General features: G+C 39.7%; 1 protein-coding gene across 3 annotated transcripts; it reads right to left on the bottom strand.

Annotated features, from left to right (window-relative positions):
* Nucleotides 1-11,177: 11,177 nt before the first annotated feature.
* On the bottom strand, nt 11,178-21,011 carry AKR1C4 (aldo-keto reductase family 1, member C4 (chlordecone reductase; 3-alpha hydroxysteroid dehydrogenase, type I; dihydrodiol dehydrogenase 4)). 3 transcript variants are annotated; one of them, NM_181027.2, is given in 9 exon segments: nt 11,178-11,573; nt 13,764-13,846; nt 14,039-14,204; nt 15,056-15,165; nt 16,170-16,292; nt 16,718-16,795; nt 18,038-18,154; nt 19,402-19,569; nt 20,899-20,987. In NM_181027.2, coding segments are annotated over 9 exon segments (972 nt in total). In that variant the 5' UTR covers nt 20,983-20,987; the 3' UTR covers nt 11,178-11,530.
* Between the last annotated feature and the right edge of the window lie 4,706 nt (nt 21,012-25,717).

Below are 25,717 nucleotides of genomic sequence, written 5' to 3'. Positions count from 1 at the left end.
TTTCCCGTTTTCATAACATTTACCATAACATGTATTTCCCCTTCATAATCTTTGTCCACAACACCAGTCAATACCATTAAACCTCTCATTGTGCAGCTATTACGTCCCAAAATCAGTCCCATTGTCCCGGGTGGAATCGGGCCATAATATCCAGTGGGAATTTTGTGGGGGTTGTATAATTCTATTAGTTCCATGCCATAAGGACTAGGTGTATCAATGCAAGCACTCTTAGATGTAGCTGCTTGTAGCGTCATAACGCTAGGTCCTCTTTTTGTAGTGGGGCTAGAGGATGGCCCCTTTATCAGTTTCCCTGTTGTTTTTGCTGTGCACCGGGGTTCAAAGTGTTTCTATCCTTATCAAATTTAGAATGACATTCATTCAGCCAATGAAACCCCCTTTTACATCTTGGACATACTCCTGGGGGTCTCTTCCTATTAGAAGTAGTATTATTTTTTCCAGCCTGTGTTGGCAGGCTACATTGTTTTTTCATATGGCCGGGCTTCCCACAGTTAAAACATTTGGTATTAGCAGCCTTTTGTACATTAAAGGTTTCCAATGCTGCCAATGTTGCTCTATGGGACATAGACCCGATGTCCCTACATGCTTTCAAATATTCCATAAGAGAGCCAGTCTCTCGAATAGGTCTGAGCACGGATCGACATTCCTCATTAACATTTTCAAAAGCAAGTTGTTTTAAAATAATATTTTGTAAAGTCACATCCTTAATAGATTTTTCAATTGCATCCTTTAATTTTCCTATAAATTGAGAATATTCCTTCTCATGTCCTTGAATAATCTTAACAAATGAACCATCAGAGTTAGCGCTATCAACCTTTGCCCATGCCCTGCAGGCAGTTTCTTTAATGAAATGTAACATCTCAAGGGTAACATTAGCTAATTGCGCCATTACATTGGCCACAGTCCCTGTTCCAGTCAGTATATCATAGGTTAAATTGGCAGGGTTATCACGAGATTGCTGGTCAATCATCAGCTGTTGGGCCTCATCACCAACCCACATTTGCCACTGCAGTAATTGTTGAGGATTTAAAACCATCTTTGCTACTTGGAAAAAATCATATGGCATCCAATGGTCAGCCCATCCTCTGAGAAATTCTATACAGTAAGGAGAAGTAGGTCCATACAGAGTACATGCTTTCTTAAAGCTAGACAACATGCCAAAATCTAGATTAGCCCAAGTATTTTGGTCTTGGGCAGGTTGATTAAATTGCATTGGGAAAGCGAAAGTGCAAGCAGGCATCTCCCGAGGAGGAGTGAAATGATTGGTACGAGCAAAGTTAGCAATTGCTGTTACAGGCGGAGCAGAAGGAAAAACCTTAGATTTGGGCTGTCCACTGAACGAAATGACTTCCACCTTAAGCGGTTTCGGTTTTGGCACATCCTTAATAGATACATCCTCAAGTTGTTTTTCCAGGGTTTGTGTTTGATTGAGCATGACATTCTTGCATTTCAAAGTACCTTGCATGTCTTGTTCATCAAGCTCATATTCATGCAAAGACTGAACAGTCTCTACCTCCAAATCAATATTATGTCCTTCAATTTGTTCTATGACAGCCCATATGAGTGACCAGGTAACCCACCATTGAGTCGGAATGCGAACTCCCTGCCGATATGCTCGCAAAATATTATTTTTAACCCTTTTCCATACATCAAGATCAAGCGTCCCCTCCTCCGGGAACCATAGATTATGTTCCACTAGTATATGATAGCAGTCATTCAACTGATCTCTTGAAACATTAACACCGTTTTGTTTCAAAAAATGATGCATTATAGAAATGAAAGGAATTTTTCCTGCTATGTTGTCCCATCCTGCTTATCTCTTTCTGCAGGGGCTTGTCGCTTTGTTCAAACTTTCTCTCAAGTCCCTCTTCATGGAGCCACTTGTTGGGGATTTTCTCCCCGGGACTTGGAAGCAACAAACCTGAATGAAGGACACTTGGACAGTCTCTTGCAAGGACTGACAAGTTTATTTCTGCAGTCAAGCTTTTTTATAGAAGCAGGAACAAAGAGCTCAAAGTATGCGGCCAGCAGAGCGCATACGGAGTTAACACATAATCAGTAGAAACATTTCAAGGACAGCGCTCTCTAAATGACTCTAGGGCTTCTCCCACAACCCGCTCTCACAAGTAACATCCCTATTTATTATTAACTCTTGGCGCCGAGCATAACCAAAGGCAGGAGATGTCTTTCTGTCCGTAGTGCAAAGCCGCGTACTTCTGGCCCTTCGCCATTTTCCCAAGGACTTTCTCCTTTTATGGCTATTTTGCACTATGCTTCCCAACAAATACTGGAGCGTATTGGGCAATAATGGTTGCCACACCTTCTAGAGCACTTTATTTTCTACTACCCTAGCGGTGAACTCCCCTGAGTACCTGGTGCTGCCAGAACACCTGTGACCCAAGCAGCTGCACCACCTCCACACCTGGCCCTCACAGGGACAAATCCAAGCCCTCCAGGGCAGCCTCAGGAGCTAAACCCCAGTGGACAACCCATATGTAGGGGTGGAAATAAAACCACAATTGAAACCCAGGGGCAGTGTGGCTAAAGAAGAAGACTCAAAACCTGCCCACCAGCTGTACAAGGCAGCAGATTAAACCCACATGATCAACTAAGCAGAGTTTGTGCCTATGGAATATATAAAAGGCCATTGAGAGCTCCCACAAAAGAAAATGCACTAGCTCTGATAGCTGGGGATATTGGAGGCAAGAACACACAGGAGTAGGACCAGGTTAGAATCTGAGCAGCCCCCACAGCAGGTCCAGAGATAAGTACAGTGTTGGAGGGCATCCTAGGGAGGTGAGGTAGACTGTGATTTCCAGCGTGGGAAAGGATTCTGACAACAGTGACTCAAGAAAAGCATTTATTATTCTTATTTTTTTTTTTACTTGTTCTGTAGATTCTTTGGATTTTCTTTTTTTGCCCCCTCCATTGTAGTTGTCGATTTTATTGGCACTAAGAAATTCAACTAAAGTTTTGAGCTTTTTCTTTTTCCTCAGTTACATTTTATTTTTTATTGTTATCATAAACCTCTGCCTCTACATTGGGCTTTTGCAGTTCTATGGAGTTTTCCTCTTTTATTTTCTTTTCTCTTTTTTTAATTTTAATGCTTAATTTTTTAAACTGACCACTATTTTTTCTATATTTATTCCTTTGTTTGCTTTTCCTACTTTTTTCCCCGTTGCAGTTAACCTTTAATGTATATAACTCTTCTTTATCTACCTCTATTTAACTTTGCATATCTATTCTTTCTTTCTTTTCTTTCTCTCCTTTCCTCTCAACATATTTGTTAGTTTCATTTTCATTGCTTTATTCCCCAATTGGCACCTTGCTTTAGTTTTGTTTTCCAGTTTGTGCTTTAATTAGTTTTGTTCTGGTAGATATAAATTTTGGTTTCCTTTGTTCACCAAGTCAATCTATTGTACTTAATTTTTGTTGGACTGCTTTGATTTTGTTTATGGGTGTATATGTATATGTGTATATTCAATCACATCTTCTATTGTTGTTATGAAACCTCTGCCTCTACATTAGGCTTTTGCAGTTCTGTGGAGTTTTCCTTTTTTTCCCTTTTTTCTTTCTTCTTCCATTTTTTTCTCTTTCCCTTTTTTATAATTTTAATTTTTAATTTTTTGAACTGATTATATTTTTTCTACATTTATTCAGCATTTTTCTTTCCTACCGTTCTTTTCCCCTTACAGGTAATCTTTAATGTATATACATCTTCTTCATCTATATCTATTTAACTTTGCATATTCTTTCTTTTCTTTCTTTCCTTTCCTCTCAACATATTTGTTAGTTTTGTTTTCATTGCTTTATTCCCTACTTGGCACCTTGCTTTAGTTTTGTTTTCCAGTTTGTGCTTAAGTTAGCTTTGTTCTTAATAGGTAAATATAATTTTTTATTTCCTTTGTTTGCTGGATTAATCTGCTGTACTTTATTTTTGCTGGACTGTTTTCACTTTGCTCATGGGTATATATGTATATATTCCATTATTTTAATTATTATTTTCCTGATTTTGTAACTGCCATTTGTCTGGGGTTCATCTTTGGTTTCTTGCTTTTGGATATTTTACTCTCCCTTAATGCCATAACAAACCACCTGTGGAATCTTCATTCCTGACCAGAGATCAAAACCTGAGCCTTTGGAGTGGGAGCACTGACTCCAAGACCCTAGACTACCAGAGAGCTAACCCTAGGGAGTATCAAATAGTGAGAATTCACACAAAGGAAAGCACTTGAATACAAGACCCGGCATCAACCACCCACCAGTAGCACCCTGTGCAACACACCTCATCTAAACAACAAACAAAACAAAAATAGAAACCTGATCATCAGCAGACAGGAGTACCACTTCACTCAGCCTTGCCCATCAGAGGAAAACCAACGAAACAAACAAAAATTCAGCACATATCTCACTGTATATAAAGCTCACACAAACCACTAGGCCAACTTTAGCAGGTCAGAAACCAAAAGGAAGAAAGAATTCAACCTTCTTCAAAGAAAGAATTCAACTTTCCTTGAAGCCTGGGAAAAGGAGACTTCAAACACAATACCTTAAAAAAAAAAAGAAAAGGTGGAGAATTACTGCACAAATGAGGGAACACACTAGAAACACAGGAGTTCAAAATAAATCAAGAGGAAATAGGAAAATTACCTGAAAAAGAATTCAGAATAATGATAGTAAGGATGATCAAAAACCTTGAAAACAAAATGGAGAAAATGCCAGAATCAATTAACAAAGACCTAGAAGAACTAAAGAATAAGCATACAGAGACAAACAACACAATTACTGAAATTAAAAATACTCTAGAAGGAATCAATAGCAGAATATATGAATCAGAAGAACAAAACAGTGAGCTGGAAGATAAAATTGTGGAAATAATTTTTGAAGAGCAGAATAAAATAAAAAGAATGAAAAGAGCTGAGGACATTCTCATAGACTTCTGGGACCATATCAAACACACCAACATTCGAATTATAGGGGTCCCAGAAGAAGAGAAAAAGAAAGGATATGAGAAAATTTTTGAAGAGATTATAGTTGAAAATTTCCCCAACATGGAAAAGGAAAGAGCCAATCAAGTCCAAGAGGTACAAAGAGTCCCATATAGGACAAACCCAAGGGGAAACATCCAAGACACATACTAACCAAACTAACAAACACTAAACACAAAGAAAGAATATTAAAAGAAGCAAGGGAGAACAACAAGTGACATACAAAGGAAACCGCATATGCTTAACAGCTTGTATTTCAGCAGAAACTCTTCAGGCCAGAAGGGAATGGCAGGACATATTTAAAGTACTGAAAGGGAAAAATCTACAACAAAGATTACTGTACCCAGCAGGGATCTCACTCAAAATTGATGGGGAAATCAAAAGTTTTTCAGACAAGCAAAAGTTAAGAGAATTCAGTACCACCAAGCCAGCCATACAACAAATGTTAAATGGACTTATATAGTCAAGAAATATAACAGAAGATAAAAGATATACAAAATCAACCCCAAGCAATTAGAAAATGCCAATAGGAATATATATATATATATAAATATATAATTACTTTAAATGTAAGTGGATCAAATGCTCCAACTGAAAGAAACAGACTGGCTAAAGGGATACAAAAACAAGACCCATATATATATGCTGTCTACAGAAAACCCACTTCAGACCTCAAGACACATGTAGACTGAAATTGAGAGGATGGAAAAATATATTCCATGCAAATGGGAAGCAAAAGAAAGCTGAAGTAGCAATTCCCATATCAAACAAAATAGACCTTAAAATAAAGAAGATTCTAAGAGATAAGCAAGGACACTACATAATGATTAAGGGGTCAATCCAAAAGGAAGATATAACAATTGTAAATATCTATGCACCCAACATGGGAGCACCTCAATACATAAGACAAACAGTAACAGACACAAAAGGAGAAATTGACAGTAACACAATAACAGTAGGAGACTTTACCACCCACTCACACCAATGGACAGATCATCAAAATAGAAAATTAATAAGGAAACACAAGTCTTAAGTGATACATTAGATGAGATGAATCTCATTGATATCTTCAGGACTTTCCATACAAACACAGAAGAATACACCTTCTCAAGTGCACATGGAACATTCTCCAGGATAGACCACATCTTGGGTCACAAATCAAACCTCAGTAAATTTAAGAAAACTGAAATTGTATCAAGCATCTTCTCCAACCACAATTCTATTAGATTAAATATCAAGTACAAGAAAAAAACTGTAAGAAACACAAACACATGGAGATTAAACAACACATCTCTAAATAACCAACAGGTTACTGAAGAAATCAAAAGGGAAATAAAAAGATTTCTAGAAACAAATGACAGTGAAAACATGACAACTCAAAATTTATGGGATGCAACAAAAGCAGTTCTAAGATGAAAGTTTATAGCAATACAATCCTACCTCAAGAAACAAGAAAAATATTGAATAGACAACCTAACTTTATACCTAAAGCAATTGGAAAAAGAAGAAGAAAAAAACCAAAATTAGTAGAAGGAAAAAAATCATAAAGATCTGAGCAGAAATAAATGGAAAAGAAATGAAAGAAACAATATTGAAGATTAATAAAATTAAAAGCTGGTTCTTTGAGAAGATAAACAAAATTGACAAACCCTTAGCCAGACTCATCAAGGAAAAAAGAGAGAAGAATCAAATCAACAAAACTGGAAATGGAAAAGGAGAGGTTACAACAGACACTGTAGAAATACAAAGGATTATAAGAGACTATTATGAACGCTATATGGCAATAAAATAGATAACCTGGAAGAAATGGACAGATTCTTAGAAAAATTCAATCTTCTAAGACTGAACCAGGAAGAAATAGAAATTATAAACAACCCAAATACAAGCACTGAAATTGAAGGTGTGATCAAAAATCTCCCAAAATACAAAAGCCCAGAACCTGATGGTTTCACGGGAGAATTCTATCAAACATTTAGAGAAGAGCTAATGCCTATCCTTCTAAAACTCTCAAAAAATTTCGGAGGAAGGAACACTTCCAAACTCGTTCTACATGGCCACCATCACCCTAATACTGAAACTAGACAAAGACAACACAAAAAAACAAAACTATAAGCCAATGTCACTGCTGATCATAGATGCAAAAATCTTCAACAAAATTTTAACAAACAGAATTCAGCAACACATCAAACAGCTCATACACCATGATCAAGTTAGGTTTATTCCAGGGATGGAAGGATTCTTCAATATATGGAAAACAATCAGTGTGATACACCATATTAACAAATTGAAAGATAAAAACCATACGGTAATCTCAATAGATGCAGAAAAAAACTTTGACAAAATTCAGCACCTGTCTATGATTAAAACTCTTCAAAAAATGGGCACAGAAGGAACCTACCTCAACATAGTAAAGGCCATATATGATAAGCTTACAGCAAATATTATTCTCAATGGTGAAAAACTGAAAGCATTCCCCCTAAGATCCCTGATTCTAAGATGCCCAAGACAAGGGTGTCCACTTCCTCAACTATTATTCAGCATAGTTCTGGAAGTCCTACCTACAGTAATCAGAGAAGAAAAAGAAATAAAAGGAATCTAGATCAGAAAAGAAGTACAGCTCTCACTGTTTGCAGATGACATGATACTGTACATAGAAAACCCTAAAGATATCAGAAAATTACTAGAGCTAAGGCTATACTTTTTCCAGTAATCATGTATGGATGTGAGAGTTGGAATATAAAGAAAGCTAAGCGCTGAAGAATTGATGCTTTTGAACTGTGGTATTGGAGAAGATTCTTGAGAGTCCCTTGGACTGCAAGGAGATCCAACCAGTCCATCCTAAAGGAGATCAGTCCTCAGTGTTCATTGGAAAGACTGATGTTGAAGCTGAAACTCCAATACTTTGGCCACCTGATGCAAAGAGCTGACTCATTTGAAAAGACTCTGATGCTGGGAAAGATTGAGGGCAGGAGGATAAGGGGATGACAGAGTATGAGATGGTTGGATGGGATCACCAACTCAATGGACATGAGTTTGGGTAAACTCCAGGAGTTGGTGATGGACAGGGAGGCCTGATGTGCTGCAGTTCATGGAGTCACAAAGAGTCGGACGTGACTGAGTGACTGAACTGAACTGAAGTGAATCAGTGAATTTAGCAAAGTTGCAGGATACAAAATCAATACACAGAAATCACTTGCATTTCTATATACTAGCAATGAAAACTCTGAAAGAGCAATTATGGAATCAATCCTATTCACGATTGCAACAAAAAAAAATTAAATATCTAGGAATAAATTTACCTAAGGAGATGAAAGAACTGTACACAGAAAATTATAAGACACTAATAAAAGAAATCAAAGATGACATAAACAGATGGAGAGATATTCCATGTTCCTGGGTAGGAAGAATCAATATTGTGAAAATGACTGTATTACCAAATGCAATCTACAGATTTAGTACAATCCTTATCAAATTACCAATGGCATTTTTCACAGAACTAGAACAAAAATTTCAGAATTCATATGGAAACACAAAAGACCCCGAATAGCCAAAGAAGTGAGAAAGAAGAATGGAGCTGGAGGAATCAAGCTTCCTGACTTCAGGTTATACTACAAAGCTATAGTCATCAAGACAGTATGGTACTAATGAAACAAGATAGAAAGTCCAGAAGTAAACCCGTGCATCTATGGGTACCTTATTTTTTACAAAGGAGGCAAGAATATACAATGGGGCAAAGACAGCTTCTTCAATAAATGGTGCTGGGAAAACTGGACAGCTACATGTAAAAGAATGAAATTAGAATACTTCCTAATACCATATACAAAGATAAACTCAAAATGGATGAAAGACCTAAATGTAAGATCAGAAACTCTAAGACTCTTAGAGGAAAACATAGGCAGAACACTCAGTGACATAAATCAAAGCAAGATCCTCTATGACCCATCTCCTAGAGTAATGGAAATTTAAAAAAAAAGTAAACAAGTGGGACCTGATTAAACTTAAAAGCTTTTTCACAGCAAAGGAAACTATAAGCAAGGTGAAAACACATCCTTCAGAATGGGAGAAAATAATAGCAAATGAAACAACTGATAAAGGATTAATTTCCAAAATATACAAGCAACTCATACAACTGAATACCAGAAAAACAAACAACCCAATTAAAAAGTGGGAAAAAGACCTAAACATTCATTTCTCCAAAGAAGACATATAGGTGGTTAACAAACATATGAAAAGATGCTCAACATTGCTCATTATTAGAGAAATGCAAATCAAAACTACAATGAAATACCACCTCACACCAGTCAGAATAGCCCCCTCAAAAAGTCTAGAAACAATAAATGCTGGAAAGGGTGTGGAGAAAAGGGAACACTCTTGCACTGTTACAGCCACTATGGAAGATGGTATGGAAATTCCTTAAAAAACTAGGAATAAAAGCACCATATGACCCAGCAATCCTACTCCTAGTCATATACCCTGAGGAATCGAAAATTGGAAGAGACACATATATCCCATTGTTCACTGCAGCACTATTTACAATAGCTAGAACATGGAAGCAACCTAGATGTCCATCGACAGATGAATGGATAAAGAAGTTGTGGTATATACACACAATGGAATATTACTCAGCCATAAAAAGGAACACATTTGAGTCAGTTCTAATGAGGTAGATGAACCTAGAACCTATTATACAGAGTGAAGAGAGTCAGAAAGAGAAAGATAAATACCATAATCTAACACATATATATAAAATCTAGAAAAATGGTACTGAAGAATTTATTTACAGGGCAACAATGGAGAAACAGACATACAGAATAGACTTATGGACATGGGGAGAGGTGAGGAGAGGGTGAGATGTATAGAAAGAGTAACATGGAAACTTACATTACCATATGTAAAGTAGATAGCCAATGGGAATTTGCTGTATGGTTCAGAAAACTCAAACAGGGGCTCTGTATCAACCTAGAGGGGTGGGATGGGGAAGAAGATGGGAGGTAGTTTCAAAAGGGAGGGGATATATGTATATTTTTTGGGCTTCCTGGTGGCTCAGAGGTTAAAGTGTCTGCCTGCAATGCAGGAGACCTGGGTTCGATCCCTGGGTCGGAAAGATCCCCTGGAGAAGGAAATGGCAACCCACTCCAGTATTCTTGCCTGGAGAATCCCATGGATGGAGGAGCCTGGTGGGCTACAGTCCACGGGGTCACAAAGAGTCGGACATGACTGAGCAACTTCACTTTCACTGTCATGGCTGATTCATGTTGAGGTTTGACAGAAAACAGCAAAATTCTGTAAAGCAATTATCCTTCAATTAAAAAATTAATTAATTTTAAAAAATGCTGAGCATGGGCAGATGACTTAAAATTGGATAATTTGATATGATGCACTGCTTTACAATAGGCAAAATATAATACTGGAATTTTAAAATACTATGTCATAGCTTACCAAGATACTTAAGCCAAGTAAAAAATAAGTATGCAATCTGTGTGCTGAATATTATTTCAATTTATAAATAAATACACAAGGTGGGACCAGTGGTAAAGAACCTGCCTGCCAATGCAGGAGACGCAGGTTCAATTTCTTGATTGGGAAGGACCCCTGGAAGAGGGCATGGCAACACATTCCAGTATTCTTGCCTGGACGATGCCATGGACAGAAGAGCCTCACAGGCTTTAGTCCATAAGGTGACCAAGAGTCAGACGCGACTAAAGTGACTTAGCAGAATGCACACACAGTTGGAAAGGAAAATTACGAAAGTGTGAAATAAATTACATATTTTGTGAAAAGAAGATAAACTTCAGCAACAAAAAATTCTTCTCTGCCCTTTGCACTCCTCTCTCCTCACTGTGAGTTATGTGTCTGTATGACGCATGGATCAGACCTCCCCCATCAGAGGGAAGACCTGCTCAACCATAAAAAGCAACATTCTCCCAGCATCAGTAAGACAGTTCCTTAAAAGAGAGCATTCTATCTTGACCTTGTTAGGGGTTCCATGACCCAGCACGATGATGCTTAGATATGGATTATGTACACTGTCAATAAATATGTCATTTGATGTACAGCCTTCTTTCTAAAAACTTCCACAACTATACCTAGACCTCTAATGGACAGAACAGTTCTCAGAACTTTCTGAGATGCTCTTCCTTGAAGGTATTAATCCTCACATTTAAATCGAATAAAATTTTCCATTTCTTTATTAGGTCAACTGACTAATATTTCACTGACAAAGGAAAATGCACCAAAGTTAAGTATTACTAAATGGATTAATCACAGGTTAGCTTCATTTTCTAAACTTTCCCTTTTATTTTCTAAATTTTCTGTAGCTTTTACATCTATTATTTTAATTATTGGGGAAGACAAGAATCAATGCTTTCAAGCCTTCACTATTTCATAAAATATTTTTTAATAAAGGAAAGGCAAGTTTTTGAAGTGGAAGACAGTTTTTTTAAGCACCTCTACCAAGTACAGAAATCCTCTTCACAGCCCTAGAAGCAAGATGTTCTGGTAGAATGCACGTGTACAGCTCACAGTCAATATTCTTCAACAAATGGATACTCAGGGTGACCAACACCCCTGAAAGAGAAAGAGGAGTGTTAATTTATTAAATCTGTCATGTTTTCATAGAGAGCTTGGCTCTGTGTTGCAGTCAGGATGGGTTGACACTCTGAATCTACAAACACGTCCCTCCTTCTCCCCCAACAAGCACACATGCAGATGCCTGCTCCACGTGTACACTGGACCTGCAAGTCCAGTCCCAACATCCACATGTAATATTCCCTCCACAGTGACAGGTAATTTGACCCAGGTTACAGTTTATAAAAGGGCCCAAGAATTATGGCTAGTGGCTTCCCTGGTGGCTCAGTGGATAAGAATCTGCCTGCCAATCCAGGAGACATGGGTTTGATCCCTGGTCCAGGAAGATCCCATATGCCATGGAATAACTAAGCCCATGCGTCACCACTACTGAGCCTGTGTTCTAGAGCCTGGGGACCACAACTCCTGAAGCCTGTGCACCCTGGAGCCTGTGCTCCACAACAAAAGAAGCCACTGCAATGAGAAGCCCATGAAGCGCAACTACAGAGTAGCCTCTACTTGCCTCAGCTAGACAAAAAAGCCCATGCAGCAACAAAGATCCAGCACAGCCAAAAATAAATAACTTTTTAAAAAAATGTTTAATAGTAAGGAAAGTTTTTATAAAATGAACGACCGCTAAAGGTGGAGGTCATTTCAGCCATAGGTAAAACATAGGACCCTAGATGATGAAAAGGAAAACCCTTAAGGAATTGGTTGATCTTTTTCACACAACATTCAGAAAATAACTACTAAAGCCAGGACACAGGGTGCCCCTGGTGAGGAGCTTCTAATATAATGAAGAGATACCACATTCATCTGAGTGATCATAATTAGAGAATAAATTATTGTATAATTTATGAGAATGCTTATTGTTCATAATTAGCATTACCATTGTCTTCTGCTTCTTATATTCTCATTTTTCTTTCTAAATTTGTCCTTTTCAATTCAATTCACTAAAGAGTGTATTCTGAGCAATTCCATATCAAAAGAACCATGCTGTTGACCTAAACCCACAAATATGAGCAAATCTAGGCATTCACAGCTTCATGAAGGAGCACATAGAAATATACTTCAAAGGCTGAGAACAGAAAAGGATCCATCTTTTTTCATTTATCAAGATACAGCTTTACAAACAAGAGAGTTTTGAGATCTTTCATTTAAAACTAAATGTTTGTTTTATCACTAGATTGTATTTTCTTCTCTTTAAACTCCCTTTCAACTTCTTTGTGTTTGATTAGCCTTCTGTCTCTTCAGTCCTGACAACCACATGCAGTAATTAGGCAGTTGAAATTCCATGGTACTGACTAAGTCAAAGTCAAGGAGGTAGAGGCTCCCCATGGGATGGAGCCCTGGTGGACAAATGCTACACTGGGGTGAGTCTGGACTCAAAAAACCAGAGAGACCAGACGATCTTACCTGAGTGTGTCCTGCCAAGGACACAGCCATCACTCACTGGAGGGTCAGTTAAGCTCATGATCTACTTGTGATTCATTTGGTGATATAAGGATGAAGAAATGGAAATTGGAACAGGGTAAAAAGGCCAATGAAGAGCTAAATTTGAAAGAAATTAGTGATGGCTTGGTAAAGAAATGCCCACTAGGGAGAAAAGCGACTAGACTCTTGGCTGGGGGGTGGGGGTGGGGTTGAAGCAGGCCCACTGTGACCTCTCAGTACCCATGCACAGTGGCCTTTGTAGGTCCCTCCTCCATAAAAACATAAGCATGGCATTTTACAGTTGTATTAAGATAAACATGAACATGCAAAAGGATGGATTCATTATTACATAGTAATCATTAATATAATCATTTCCCCCTGATGTATAAAAAGAATTGAAGATGAAATATTTTCATAAGTCCTTAAAAGAATAGTGGGCTGAAAGCACTGTGCTGTCTGTGTCCACAGGGTGCCTGGGCCCTGAGAGGAGGTGCACCAGACACAGGGATGAGTGGTACAAAGTAGTGAATTCACCTCCATGTCATCTCTGGGCTGGCCTGGGCCCCAGTTACATTTCTGTTGGTCAGAGATGGAGCCTTGGAGGAAACCTCTGGTCTGAGGTCTGCAGGAAGCCCCTGGTTTACTCCTATGCTGGAAATTAGGACCGTCTCCCTCGAACTAAGCTTTGACAAAACTTAGTTCCCTGTTGACCTGCCTGCTACAGAAAACTGTGTGAAATGTCTGCAAGTCACTTACAGTAATAGCTCATTATATCTCATATTGCTGTTGAGGCCATCGATTGCTTTCATATCTTCTGGAGTCAGTTCAAAGTCAAACACCTGGAAGGAAGGAAGAATCGCATTAACCTCTCCCCACAAGGAGCCAGCCCTCCCCTGGAGACCGGAGGACTTTCCAACTGGATGGGGACAAGAAGAGGGGACAGGGAAGCTGTATCTGTCCTCAGTTGGACAAAGAATGACTCTTGTGAAGGATATTCCTAGGAGCCCTCTGCCCACAGTCCCTCTCATCACCTGTATGTTCTCTTTGATCCGCTTCTTGTTGTAACTCTTGGCCAGAACCACAACCCCACGTTGTATCTGGTAGCGAAGGGCAACCAGGGCTGGGGTTTGCCTGTGCTTTTTGGCAATGGCAGAGAGAACTGGGTCCTCCAAGAGAAAGGGGAGGTTTGGATTCACCCTAGAAGGAAATTCAGAAATGCCGAGGAGCTGAGACTTATTTGTGAGGCAACTTCCCAAACAGACCAAGTAGGTCCACTCTAGACCAGTGCTTCTCAAAGTGTGGTCCATGGACCAACAGCATCAGCATCACTTGGGATCTTGTTAGAAATACAAATTCCATGGCTGAGCTGAAGACCAATTGAATCAGAACCACAACTGTGTCACCTCCCATTCTGTGTTTACAAAGCTATACAGGTGATTCGGATGCATTTTTGAGTTGAAGCCAGTGCTGCCAAACAGGTGGATTTTATTTCTTTTTTACTTTTTTTCTTCTTTAACCACCATGAATAGAAAAAGAGAAAGAAAAGACTAGGATTTTTTTTTTTTTACTTTTCACTTTTCTAGGATATTGATCAAAATTGAATAGTCTCAAAATGAGAGCTATTCATTTCACCATTAGTCTTCTATGGATCTTTTAGAAAAATGCTTCATATTTGAATTTTTTCTATCATGATAGATCTGGAAGTTGCATATTACTATCCCAATTTTAAACATATGGTAAGTGAGGCTAGAAATGCATATTTTTAGAAATGTGTTCATTAGTTAATAGATAAGTAAATCATGAAATATGCTTGTGTCTTTGGCCTCAAAGAGGGATTATATAGAGATTTTAATACAGACATTTGTTCCTGATGAATCTACATGACTAATACAATGTAGAAAAATTGTCTGGGAGCTGGGAAAATAAAAGAGAAGAATTCTTTCCATCCTTCCCCTTTCTCCCCTCTGCCTATGAGGGTTATCTGAGTACTGTACGATTTAAACTATTTCATCAAAAAACTCCCACTTGTCTTCAATAGGATTCAATACCATTCTTTTAGTCGTTGGGATCCCAGAGCACCATAGGCAACAAGAACAATATCATGTGACTTGCAGAAATCCAACAGTTTGCTCTGATTGAAATAAGGGTGACATTCCACCTGTAGAATGCCAACAAAGAAGAGTGTCAGATTATACTAAAAGGTAATATTAACAGGATAGAGGAAGATTAAAAGTTTAAAAGATGCTAAAGGAAAAACTGCAACCTATATGTAAACTGGAAATACCAATATCAAGAGAAAAATAGAGGAAAGTGTGTTTATATAGTTAATTTTATGATAGACATAGGTGGGAGAACCAATCCAAGACGGAGAAAATCACAAGGTGGGCTCTACATTTGAGTAAATGTTTCAGAGTAAATATTTCATCTAGTGTTAGCATCACCATGATCCTTTACCTTCACCCTCTTACCTGGATGATTTTCATCATCTCTAGTACATTTTCTGTACAGTGCTGCCTGCCTGTTTCTGTACTGTACTCATAAATGCCAAGACACCAAGGCTAAGGATTCAGTCATTCAAACCCCATACAACTCTGAAACCCATCTTATATGACTTTTCTTTGGTGGTGGTGGTTTAGTTACTAGGTCCTGTCCAACTCTTGCAATCCCCATGAACTGTAGCCCGCCAGGCTCCTCTGTCCATGGGATTTCCCAGGCAAGAATACTGAAGTGAGTTGCCTTTTCCTCATCCAGGGGATCTTCCTGACCCAGGGATGGAGCCTGCTTCTCCTTCAGTGCAGACAGAGTCTTTACTGATGATCCACTTGGGAAACTCATATGTTCACTGTCTTTATTCTTGTACACAGTTCCCTCTGAGCACTTTCACATCAACTTCTGGTCATGCTTTCAGCTCAGGGAAACACCTCCTTTCTTTAGTTCTGCATGTCTAGTCTAACCCATTTCACCTCCATTACCTTTCCTCAGTCCCCACCACAATTTAACAGAAAAGTCTCCCACATTTTCTACCCAGACATTATCAAACACAGATACAATTGTGAGTCCTGTTCTCTAGAATCTTCTGTTCACAGAAGAGGGAGGACAGACAGGCGCCAGGGCAAGAAGGAGGTTCTGAAGAGCAGGAGGGAGAGGAGCCGAGCTGCTTACCTGGTTGCAGACGGGCTTGTACTTAAGCCCTGGCTTGTTCAGGATCTTCTCCAGCTGCTTGTGGTTGAAGTTGGACACCCCGATGGACTTGGTCAGCCCTGCGTCCTTACACTTCTCCAGGGCCTGGGAGGGAGGGGTGGTGAAGTCATGAACAGTAACTTGGAATGAGCAATAGAACAAGAATAAAAGCTGAAAAACAATCTGTAAAAAATGTCTCCTGTCAAGAATTAGCATTGATTATAAGGAAGGAAAAAGGGGAAGAAGGTCATGATACATGAAGAATTACCATCTCCTCTTAAGAAAAACCTCAGGGAAGACGTCATGTGGAAGGAAATAGAAGCCTGTCTTACTGGCCAAAATTCTCCTCCTCCATTCCTTTCTGTGAACATTTCAGCAATGGTTTCCTCCCCCACAACCCTAGCATCACAACCCTTAGATTCATGAACTGCTGAGTGTGATGGTCCACAGCCCATTCTCACAAGTGGAAGAGATGAAGGAGGTTCCCCCTCTCCTGGCTCCTCCCCTGGTTCTCTCCTCCCCAGACTCACCTCCCATGTGCGACAGAGATCCACTGAGTCAAATATTGGTTTTCCATTTTCATCTGTTGGGAAAAGTGTCTCCCCTGGCTGAAATGGAAGCAGTCATTTTAGAGATGTCACAAAGTAATTTCTCCACATTTAGCCAGCCTGCCAGGCACCAGGGATTAAACCATCATGAGGTAGGTTTATAACTTTCTAGATACTAATATTTGCAATGATTGCATATGGAGTTGTAAGCAATGTCTTTAGAGGGAGGCTTATTCTAATCTCTTACACATACTATCTGTTGTAATAAATAAAATTTTTGTAGATCTTAATGGGATGCATATTGGCTTATGTGAATTTTGTTTGTTTCCTGTAATTGTCTCTTTTGAAATGCCTCTTTTGAGCTAGGAATGGCAGTAAGCTACATGGCTTTATTTCCAGAATAAAAATTGCAACCTTGACCTGGGCTAGATAATCAGACTTCCTTTTCCCTCTGAGCATCTGATATCCTAGGGCAGGCATGTGAACTAGAAAGGCTCTCCTTAAGTTGATATGGAATGTGGATGATCCAGACATGCTTTCAAATGTTCATGACCATGAGCTTTGAGCTGTCCCAAGGCCATATTTGCCACCAATGGAAAATGTTCAGTAAAAGTAAAGCAAACCTAGAGGATTGGCTTGATAAAGATTTTTTTTTTTTTTAAGACATTTCTGAAGAGTACTGCAAATCCTTAGATCTCCATGGTTGGGACCTGCCATCTTCATAGTCTTCCAAGCTATTTTGCATCAGATAGCTTGAGTAGATTTCTATAACTTAAAATCAAGAGTTCTACATGATACAGTTCTTAGTGGTTGAGTGCAGTCTACAAACATCGTGAAAACAGACATCAGTGTAGGCAAAGCTTCCCAAGTCCCTATAAAGGCTGGGAGGTTTAGACCTACACAGAAAGAGTACCAAATCTGCTCAACTTGAAAGAGCAGATAAATTCATCATGTTCAATGTAAGGCAGTGTCATGCTCACCACGGCTGCACCAAACTCTGGATTCATGAAATCCCCAGAGGCTCAGGAGTCATAATCTTGACTGTGTGTTGAACTTGCCTATTTTATTTTCACAAGTTTTTGAGTCAGATTATTTAACTCCTTTCTCTGGGAAGCAGGTAACGTATTCAAAGAAACTCAGTAAAAAGATGACCACAAATGATTATTTGGGAGGATTCTGCCATAGTGAGGTCTTCCCTACAACCTACTAAGAAAAATCTTGTCAACCATCCATGCAAGTTTATAAGCATTCTGAGGCAAGAAAAAATATATATGTGATTGATTTTAAAAATAGATTGCCAACCTTCAGAGCCACTGGAAAATGAATAATATAAAGATCGACATAGTCCAGTTGAAGATTATTCAGTGACTTTTCCAAGGCTGGTCGGACCAATTCTGGACGAAGGGAAGTGGACCAAAGCTGCAGAGGTTAAACAATAGAAGCTGTGTTAAATTAATTCTTTAGGTAATTTGGTGGGGGGCATGGGGGGCCCTAAATGTGAGGCTGAAGAGATCTTAGTTCCCTAGTTAGGGATGGAACCCAGGTTCATGGCAATAATACATTGAGTCCCAACCACTGGACCCCCAGGGAATTTCAATACTTCAGGTAATTTTTTTTTATGCTTTCATCTAATATTTAGACATCTGGGGGCTTCCCTGGTAGCTGAGACAGTAAAGAATCTGCCTGCAATGCAGGAGACCCAGGTTTGATCCCTGGGTAGGGAAGATCCCTTGGAGAAGGGAATGGCAACCCACTCCAGTATTCTTGCCTGGAGAATTACATGGACAGAGGAAACTAGAAGGCTATAGCCCATGGGGTCACAAAGAGATGGACACAACTGATTGATTATGTCTAACACTTTAGACATTTTTACTGATTAAAACAAATAACCTCAAGAAAGATGTTCATTTTCCTTTTGAGGTCCTTTTTGATCTAACTTACCCATGTAAGCTTTATTATTTGCTTAAATTATCATCAGTTGAATCAGACAGATTCTTACATCAATCACAATGGAGTGAAATGAAGCAAGAGATAAAAAGAATTATTGAAAAATTACCATGTTCATCATCTGATTATGTTTGATAGAATGTGAAACCTGCTCACAAACTTGCTCTAACTGGGTCAAACAATCAGATCTCTCAAAATTAATTAATATCTTGCTGTTTACATAACTGTATATGTTATATACAGAAGACCTTGAACATATTAACATGGGTGGAAGATAAGTAAAGACATTTCGGCTAGATCTTGTGTGATACACAAAGTGCCTGTCCTAATGCTCTCATACTGACAGATCTAAGAACTGATTCAGAATGAGAAGAAATTCTAGAAAGTCTACCAGGTGATAAGGAAAGCTATAATCTGACAACTGTTCAGTCTGATTCATTCGCCCATACTAAATCACATTGCTCTGGTATAGGCGCAGAGAAGCAAGTGACTAATTTAAAATTAAAATTTGAACACACCGATGATGAGAAGGGTATAATCACATTCTTTATTTGATGGGAGAGTATGGTTTGGTGGAGAAGGATATTAGATTTAATATATAAATATGTGTGAAAAAAGTTGTAGCAATAAGCACCATTGGCCAAACAACTACTGATCCTATTACCTGTCACCTGCACACAATCACTTACACACATGTGTACACACAAAACACACAGCACCTTTGAAGTGTAGAAAATGTCTTCTCTCTTTACAGTGCCATCGGCAATCTTGCTTCGAATGGCCTGGCCAACCTGCTCTTCATTTTGGTACAAATGAGCACTGTCAATATGGCGGAACCCAGCCTCTATAGCAAATTTGGTGACTTCCAGAGCTTCACTCTTAGGAACCTACATAAGCAACAAAAGTACAAGTTAAATATCCACATGATTAAGATATTGCTAAGGCCCAGGTTGATCTTCCCAAGAACCCACTTTTTTGTGTGCCTTTGGTTAGTTCTGTATGTGTGGTGATGTAGCCATGACAGTTTCCCTGAACATTGTTGTTGCTCAGTCACCAAGTCGTGGCCAACTCTTTGAGACATCAGAGACTACAGCACATCAGACTTCCCTGTCTTTCACTATCTTCTGGAGTTTGCTCAAACTCATGTCCATTGGGTCAGTGATGTGGTCCAACCATCTCATCGTCTGTCATCTGCTTCATTCCTAGTAAGTAACTAAATGGACGTGCAGAAACATTTAATACCAGGCAATAAGTGGTTGATTGCTGGCATAAGAGGACCCCAAGACCACTTCAAGTTTCAGAAATTTGCTGGAATAAATCATAAGACTCAGTATAAGTTTGTAGTCATGGATATGATTTATACTGTGAGATGTTTGAAGCAAAATCAATAAAGGTGTAAGTTGCCTGGTAAAAGCATCAAGAAAGCAGGTGAAAGCTACTGAGACCTCTGTTTACCAGTGAAGCCACACAGAATACACTAAATAAAAACTCTATCTATTCAAGGTGTACAAAGCTATATTCTTATAAAAGATCCATTGTTGATGATCACCAAGACTCCTCTTATGACCAAGCACTGAAAATTATACTTTAATAAAAACATATTACAACACCCAAGGAAACATTGCAAAACCTTTCCTGTAAGACTGTAGCTTATCCCCTCAAATGACACTATATTTTCCATTAGAAGAAGTTTCCAAGCAGAAACAGAAGTACAGGCACAGCTGGAGTGTCTTGCTTAGCACCAAACAGGCACCCCACAGTAGAAAAGAAATTGTCTCCCATTAGTTTTCAGTCACCTCATATTTGAGAACTTTTACCTCAAATATTTCTCTGGGTCATGTCTTTTCAGAAGGAGCAAAGAATTTTTGAACTAATTAAATACACAGAGAAACCCCACCATTGCAATCCCCCTCAAAGCAAAGCAGTTGACAGCGTTCTTGACAGCCGAGCCCCACCTCTTCTGCCAATCTGGGAAAGAGGCGGAAACTGGAGGGGAACCCAGAGTAATCTGCAGGTGAGCACAGCCTCAGATCCTGATGCAGAGTGAAGACTGAATGCTCTCTCCCCTTTCACAGGGCATGGTTCTAGCCTGGTTAGTGGAATCTTGAGATCCTCCCAGAGTCACACAGGAGCTCAGTACTTGACAACCCAAGGCCCTTCCTCTCATGTTACATTCACTTACTATTTATATTTCAACCCACAGCCACTAATGTTACCTCTCGAGGTGCAAAGGTTCCAAATCCCAGGACAGGAATGAAGTGGCCATCATTAAGCTTCACTCTCTGGCCTTTGGGATCCATTGTTTGTTGCTCCACTGAGTAATCAGACTGATTTTTTTCTTTTGCCTTCAGAGGTTATAAATAACAGGAAGTTAACGCCCCAGCTGACTGTCCAATGTTAGCAGACACACTGTAGGAGGAGAAGGATTAAATGAGTCTCACAGGGTAAGAGGAGTATTTAGCCACTTGGCTTGTTTGTTTTTTCTTATCAGAATGTCTTAAGTTATATAATGATGAGATGTGCAGAACAATTATTGACCATATGTTACACAGAAACCTCCAAGGCCAGTCATTTCATTTTTCTAATTAAGAAGCCCACTCTTGATCAAACATCATTTGAAACAACTATCTTGTAGTACATACAAACACGCAAGTCACACAATTTGAAAGAATATTTAATAAGCATTTTTCAAAATGTAATCCCTTAATAAAGAATAAAAATATCAAATGAAAACAAACTGCCTTTTTACATTTCCCACCAGCAAAATTATTTTGCTTTATAGACCTGTACTGTTGGAAGTTTTAGTTGCTAAGTCCTGTCTGATTCTTTTACAACCCCATGGACTGTAGCTGGCAGGCTACTCTGTTCATGGAATTTCCCAGCAAGAATACTGGAGTGGGTTGCCATTTACTATACCACGGGAAATTCCTGACCCAGGGAATCTAACTCACTTCTCTTACAACTCCTGCATTGACAGGCAGATTCTTTAACACTGAGCCACCTGAGAAACCCTTACAGATCTGACAAGGGTAAAATCCTGAAAAGGATACCAAAGCCAGATATTTGGCAAGATGTTTATAGGAGACTAAATATTAATAATTATTGGTTACTATGTGCAGTGTGCAAACAGTCTCTGAGTGTTTATACCATGGACTTTGTTACATAATTTTTTAAAAAACACTCATAATGTAGCTGACAAATACTTAGATAATTTACTATCCTGCTCAACATTATTCATAAAAGGAAAATCTATAAACAACTGAAACTGCAACAAAATTGAGAAGAGTAAGGGAAATCATGATGCACTAGTACAAGGGGATGTTGTGAAGGAAAATATAGTTTAACACACAGAGTGATGTCAGCAAAATAGTGAGGTAGGAGAAGTGAAGTCTCCCTTGGAGAAGGAAGTATGGAAACAGAAAGCAGCTGAAAATGTCATAGGCATTCTGGGGAACAGTCAAAGATCTACAGCTACAAAGTGAACATGCAACTAGGAAAGATCCAGAACTGCAGAAGGACATTTACGTGTGTTTTTATTCACATTCACCTCTTCTCTGACTTGTACGGTGGTGTCTTGATCTGTAAACGGCAGCAACTCAGCACCCAGTTGTCTCCCTCAAAACAAACTGATGACAGAAATCCTTATGTGCAAAGTTCCCACCTACTTGGGGGCTGACTGAAGACTGGTGTCCCTTTCACTTAACTCTGAACTTAAACTGAAGAGCAGCGGGGGTATTTCCTTACAGCTACAGAGGGATTTCTATATGTGGGGACAGGGACAAGGAGTACGGTGGAGAAACAAGACTAGACCATGTTAAACACTGAGTATAACAGGTGTGGATTTGGGGGATAGTAAAGCATTCAAAAACAGTCATAAATTCCCCATAACCAGAGTCATCCATGGGTCAGCTATGTTGTTGATTCAGAAATGAACTCAGTTGCAGATGACACCACCCTTATGGCAGAAAGCAAAGAAGAACTAAAGATCCTCCTGATGAAAGTGAAAGAGGAGAGTGAAAAAGTTGACTTAAAGCTCAACATTCAGAAAACTAAGATCTTGGCATCCAGTCCCATCATTTCATGGCTAATAGATGGGGAAACAGTGAAAACAGTGGCAGGCTTTATTTTTTGGAGATCCAAAATTACTGCAGATAGTGACTGCAGCCATGAAATTAAAAAACACTTATTCCTTGGAAGGAAAGTTATGACCAACCTAGACAGCATATTAAAAAGCAGAGACATTGCTAGTCAAGGCTATGGTTTTTCCAGTAGTCATGTATGGATGTGAGAGTTGGACTGTAAAGAAAACTGAGCACAGAAGAATTGATGCTTTTGAACTGTGGTATTGGAGAAGACTCTTGAGAGTTTCTTGAACTGCAAAGAGATCAAACCAGTCCATCCTAAAGGAAATCAGTCCTGAATATTCATTGGAAGGACTGATGTTGAAGCGGAAACTCCAATCCTTTGGCCACCTGATGCAAAGAACTGACTCATTGGAAAAGACCCTGATGCTGGGAAAGATTGAAGGTGGGAGGAGGTGACAACAGAAGATGAGATGGTTGGATGGCATCACTGACTCAATGGACATGAGTTTGAGCAAGCTCCAGGAGTTGGTGATGGACAGGCAGGCCTGGCATGCTGCAGTCCATGGGCTCACAAAGAGTTGGACACAACTGAGCAACTGAACTGAACTGAACTGCCATTAGTTTCCTGTTGGGCTGATCCCGGACCAGGCACATGCCATGCCACCTAGTAAAGGACAATCAGGATGTGGTAAAAATCTGAAAACAGTGGGTATGTTGTCCAAGTACCCAGTCATGAACATACAGAGGAAGAGAGAGAAAAGGCGTACAATAAAGAAAGGTGAAACAAGAAAGCTAAAAAAGAGAGACAGAGTGGAAAAAGAAAAAGAGAATGACATGAGCCATGGAACTGTTGTTGTTACTGTTTAGTTGGCTAAGTCAAAGCCCCTCTTTGTGACAGCATGGATGGTAGCCTGACAGGTTTCTCTGGCCATGGGATTCTCCAGGCAAGAATACTGGAGTGGGCTGCCATTTCCTTTTCCAGTGAATCTTCCTGGATCTGAGATCCAACCTGTATCTCCTGCACTGTCAGGCAGATTTTTTACCACTGCCATACCTGGGAAGCCTGATCCATGAGACGAAGAAAAGAAATCGGCACCAACTCTTCCTGAACAATCACAGGAGCCACACTTAGCTCACAGTGAGTGTCACAACTGTGCTGGGAGGAGCTCCAGGTGGGCAAGAGGACGCTGAGCTCAGCTACCCCAGGAGCACATCAGGGTCACATCTCCTAATAACACATGACAACAGCAGGAAGACTTGTCCACACCAGGGCTGTAAAATCCTCTTGTCCCCACAGAGCTGGGTGGGAAGGGAAGAGAAGCCGGCAGATGAGGACTGAACCCCGGGAGGGCCCCAGACAAGAGGGGTGACAGGGGCTCAGAGATCCTCCCTGGAGAGACCCGTGTACACCACACACTGGGCACTGCAGCCCTGGTACGACCCTGGGAGGTCATGACCCCGCAGCTGCTGTGAACCCAGGAGGACCCGCAGGAGGCCTGGGAACCTGACTCCTCTCCTGAGACACGCACCCGCTCCTGGTCCTGGAACAGGCTGAGAGGGTGGCCAGATGCTGCCCAGGACTCAGCCAGTTTACTGGGCAGCCCATGTGCCCCCCAGCCCACAAATGCCCCCTCAGCACCTCTGGATCCAGTTCACTCTCCCTGGGACAAGGGCCGCCTATGCTGGGCAGAGTGGGCAGTGAGGGGTACAGATCTGGCTCAGACCAGCAGGATGTCTGGATGGGCCAGGGTGGCCATCGGCTATCAGAGAGGGGCCTGAGGAGCAGTGTTCTGGAAATATCTTTCTCCATTTCCCTCTGAGTAAAGTCCTTTAAAAGCCTATGTGACAAGGACCCTCTGCCCCACTGGCTCTCTGACTTGTCTTCAGCTCCTGTCTCCCCACCTCACTAAACTCCACCCACATCAGCAGACTTGCTGGCCCTTAAATGTTCCATGAATACCCTTCCTTCCTGGAATGAGTGTTTTCTGTTCCAGAGAAATACAGGGAGCCACTGTCTCTATTTTCAAGGCTGTTTGGTACAAATGAAAAGTTGTGTGGGGTGAACGGTAGCTTGTGTCTCTGCCTAACAGAAGTACAGAAATGGGAAAGATTGTGCAGAATTTGGGAGAATGGCATTGAAATATGTATAATATCATATATGAAACGCCAGTCCAGGTTTGATGCACGATACTGGATGCTTGGGGCTGGTGCACTGGGATGACCCAGAGGGATGGTATGGGGAGGGAGGAGGGAGGAGGGTTCAGGATGGGGAACACATGTATACCTGTGGCGGATTCATTTCAATATTTGGCCAAACCAATACAATATTGTAAAGTTTAAAAATAAAATAAAATTAAAAAAAAGATTGTGCAGAATTATCTCAACAGACATTTACCCATTTCTAACAGTTAAATTCTCATGATTTCATTCACAGTCTCATTCTACATGAGACTAATGACTCAAGACATTTCTCATTTCAATTATTGACATTTGTTGATATAACAATGTCTTTCTAAAGAATGTTCAGTAAAGTTTTGTGGAATGACCACTGAATAAACTCAAAATATGTAAGGATTCATCAAAATGCTGAGCATGAGCAGACAAATAAGAAATTACAAAAATAACTAAGATGTGCTGCTTGCTATACAGGAAGCAAAATATAATACTGGATTTTTAAAATCATATTTTTAGCTTACCAAGATACTTAGGCTATGTTTCAAAAGAAGTATACAACCTATAGATTGAAGTTTATATGTCTTTGTAAATGAACAAACACACATATTTGTCAAGTAAAATCACAATGTAAATGCACCAAAGGAAGTGTTTTTGAGTGGACACAGCTTATCATCATTCCCTATCCTGTCCCTTTTCTATCTAAATATTCTGTCATATATCTGTATTATTTCAATCATCAGGAAAAAGAGTATTCTTACTTTGAAGTCTATGATGT

The sequence above is a fragment of the Bos taurus genome, chromosome 13 (genome assembly GCF_002263795.3).
Source record: "Bos taurus isolate L1 Dominette 01449 registration number 42190680 breed Hereford chromosome 13, ARS-UCD2.0, whole genome shotgun sequence".
Lineage (NCBI taxonomy): Eukaryota > Metazoa > Chordata > Mammalia > Artiodactyla > Bovidae > Bos > Bos taurus.
The sequence above is the reverse complement of the archived record's forward strand: the minus strand, read 5'-3'. Positions and strand labels throughout refer to the sequence as shown.

What these genes read in the sequence shown, in the direction of transcription:
- AKR1C4 (XM_005214435.5), bottom strand. Translation starts at nt 20,982, where the DNA reads ATGGATCCCAAAGGCCAGAGAGTGAAGCTTAATGATGGCCACTTCATT. An exon ending in ATCTCTGTCGCACATGGGAG is followed by an intron (nt 16,293 to 16,717) that starts GTGAGTCTGGGG and finishes CCTCCCTCCCAG; the next exon opens with GCCCTGGAGAAGTGTAAGGA. An exon ending in ACAAGCCCGTCTGCAACCAG is followed by an intron (nt 15,166 to 16,169) that starts GTAAGCAGCTCG and finishes GGCATTCTACAG; the next exon opens with GTGGAATGTCACCCTTATTT.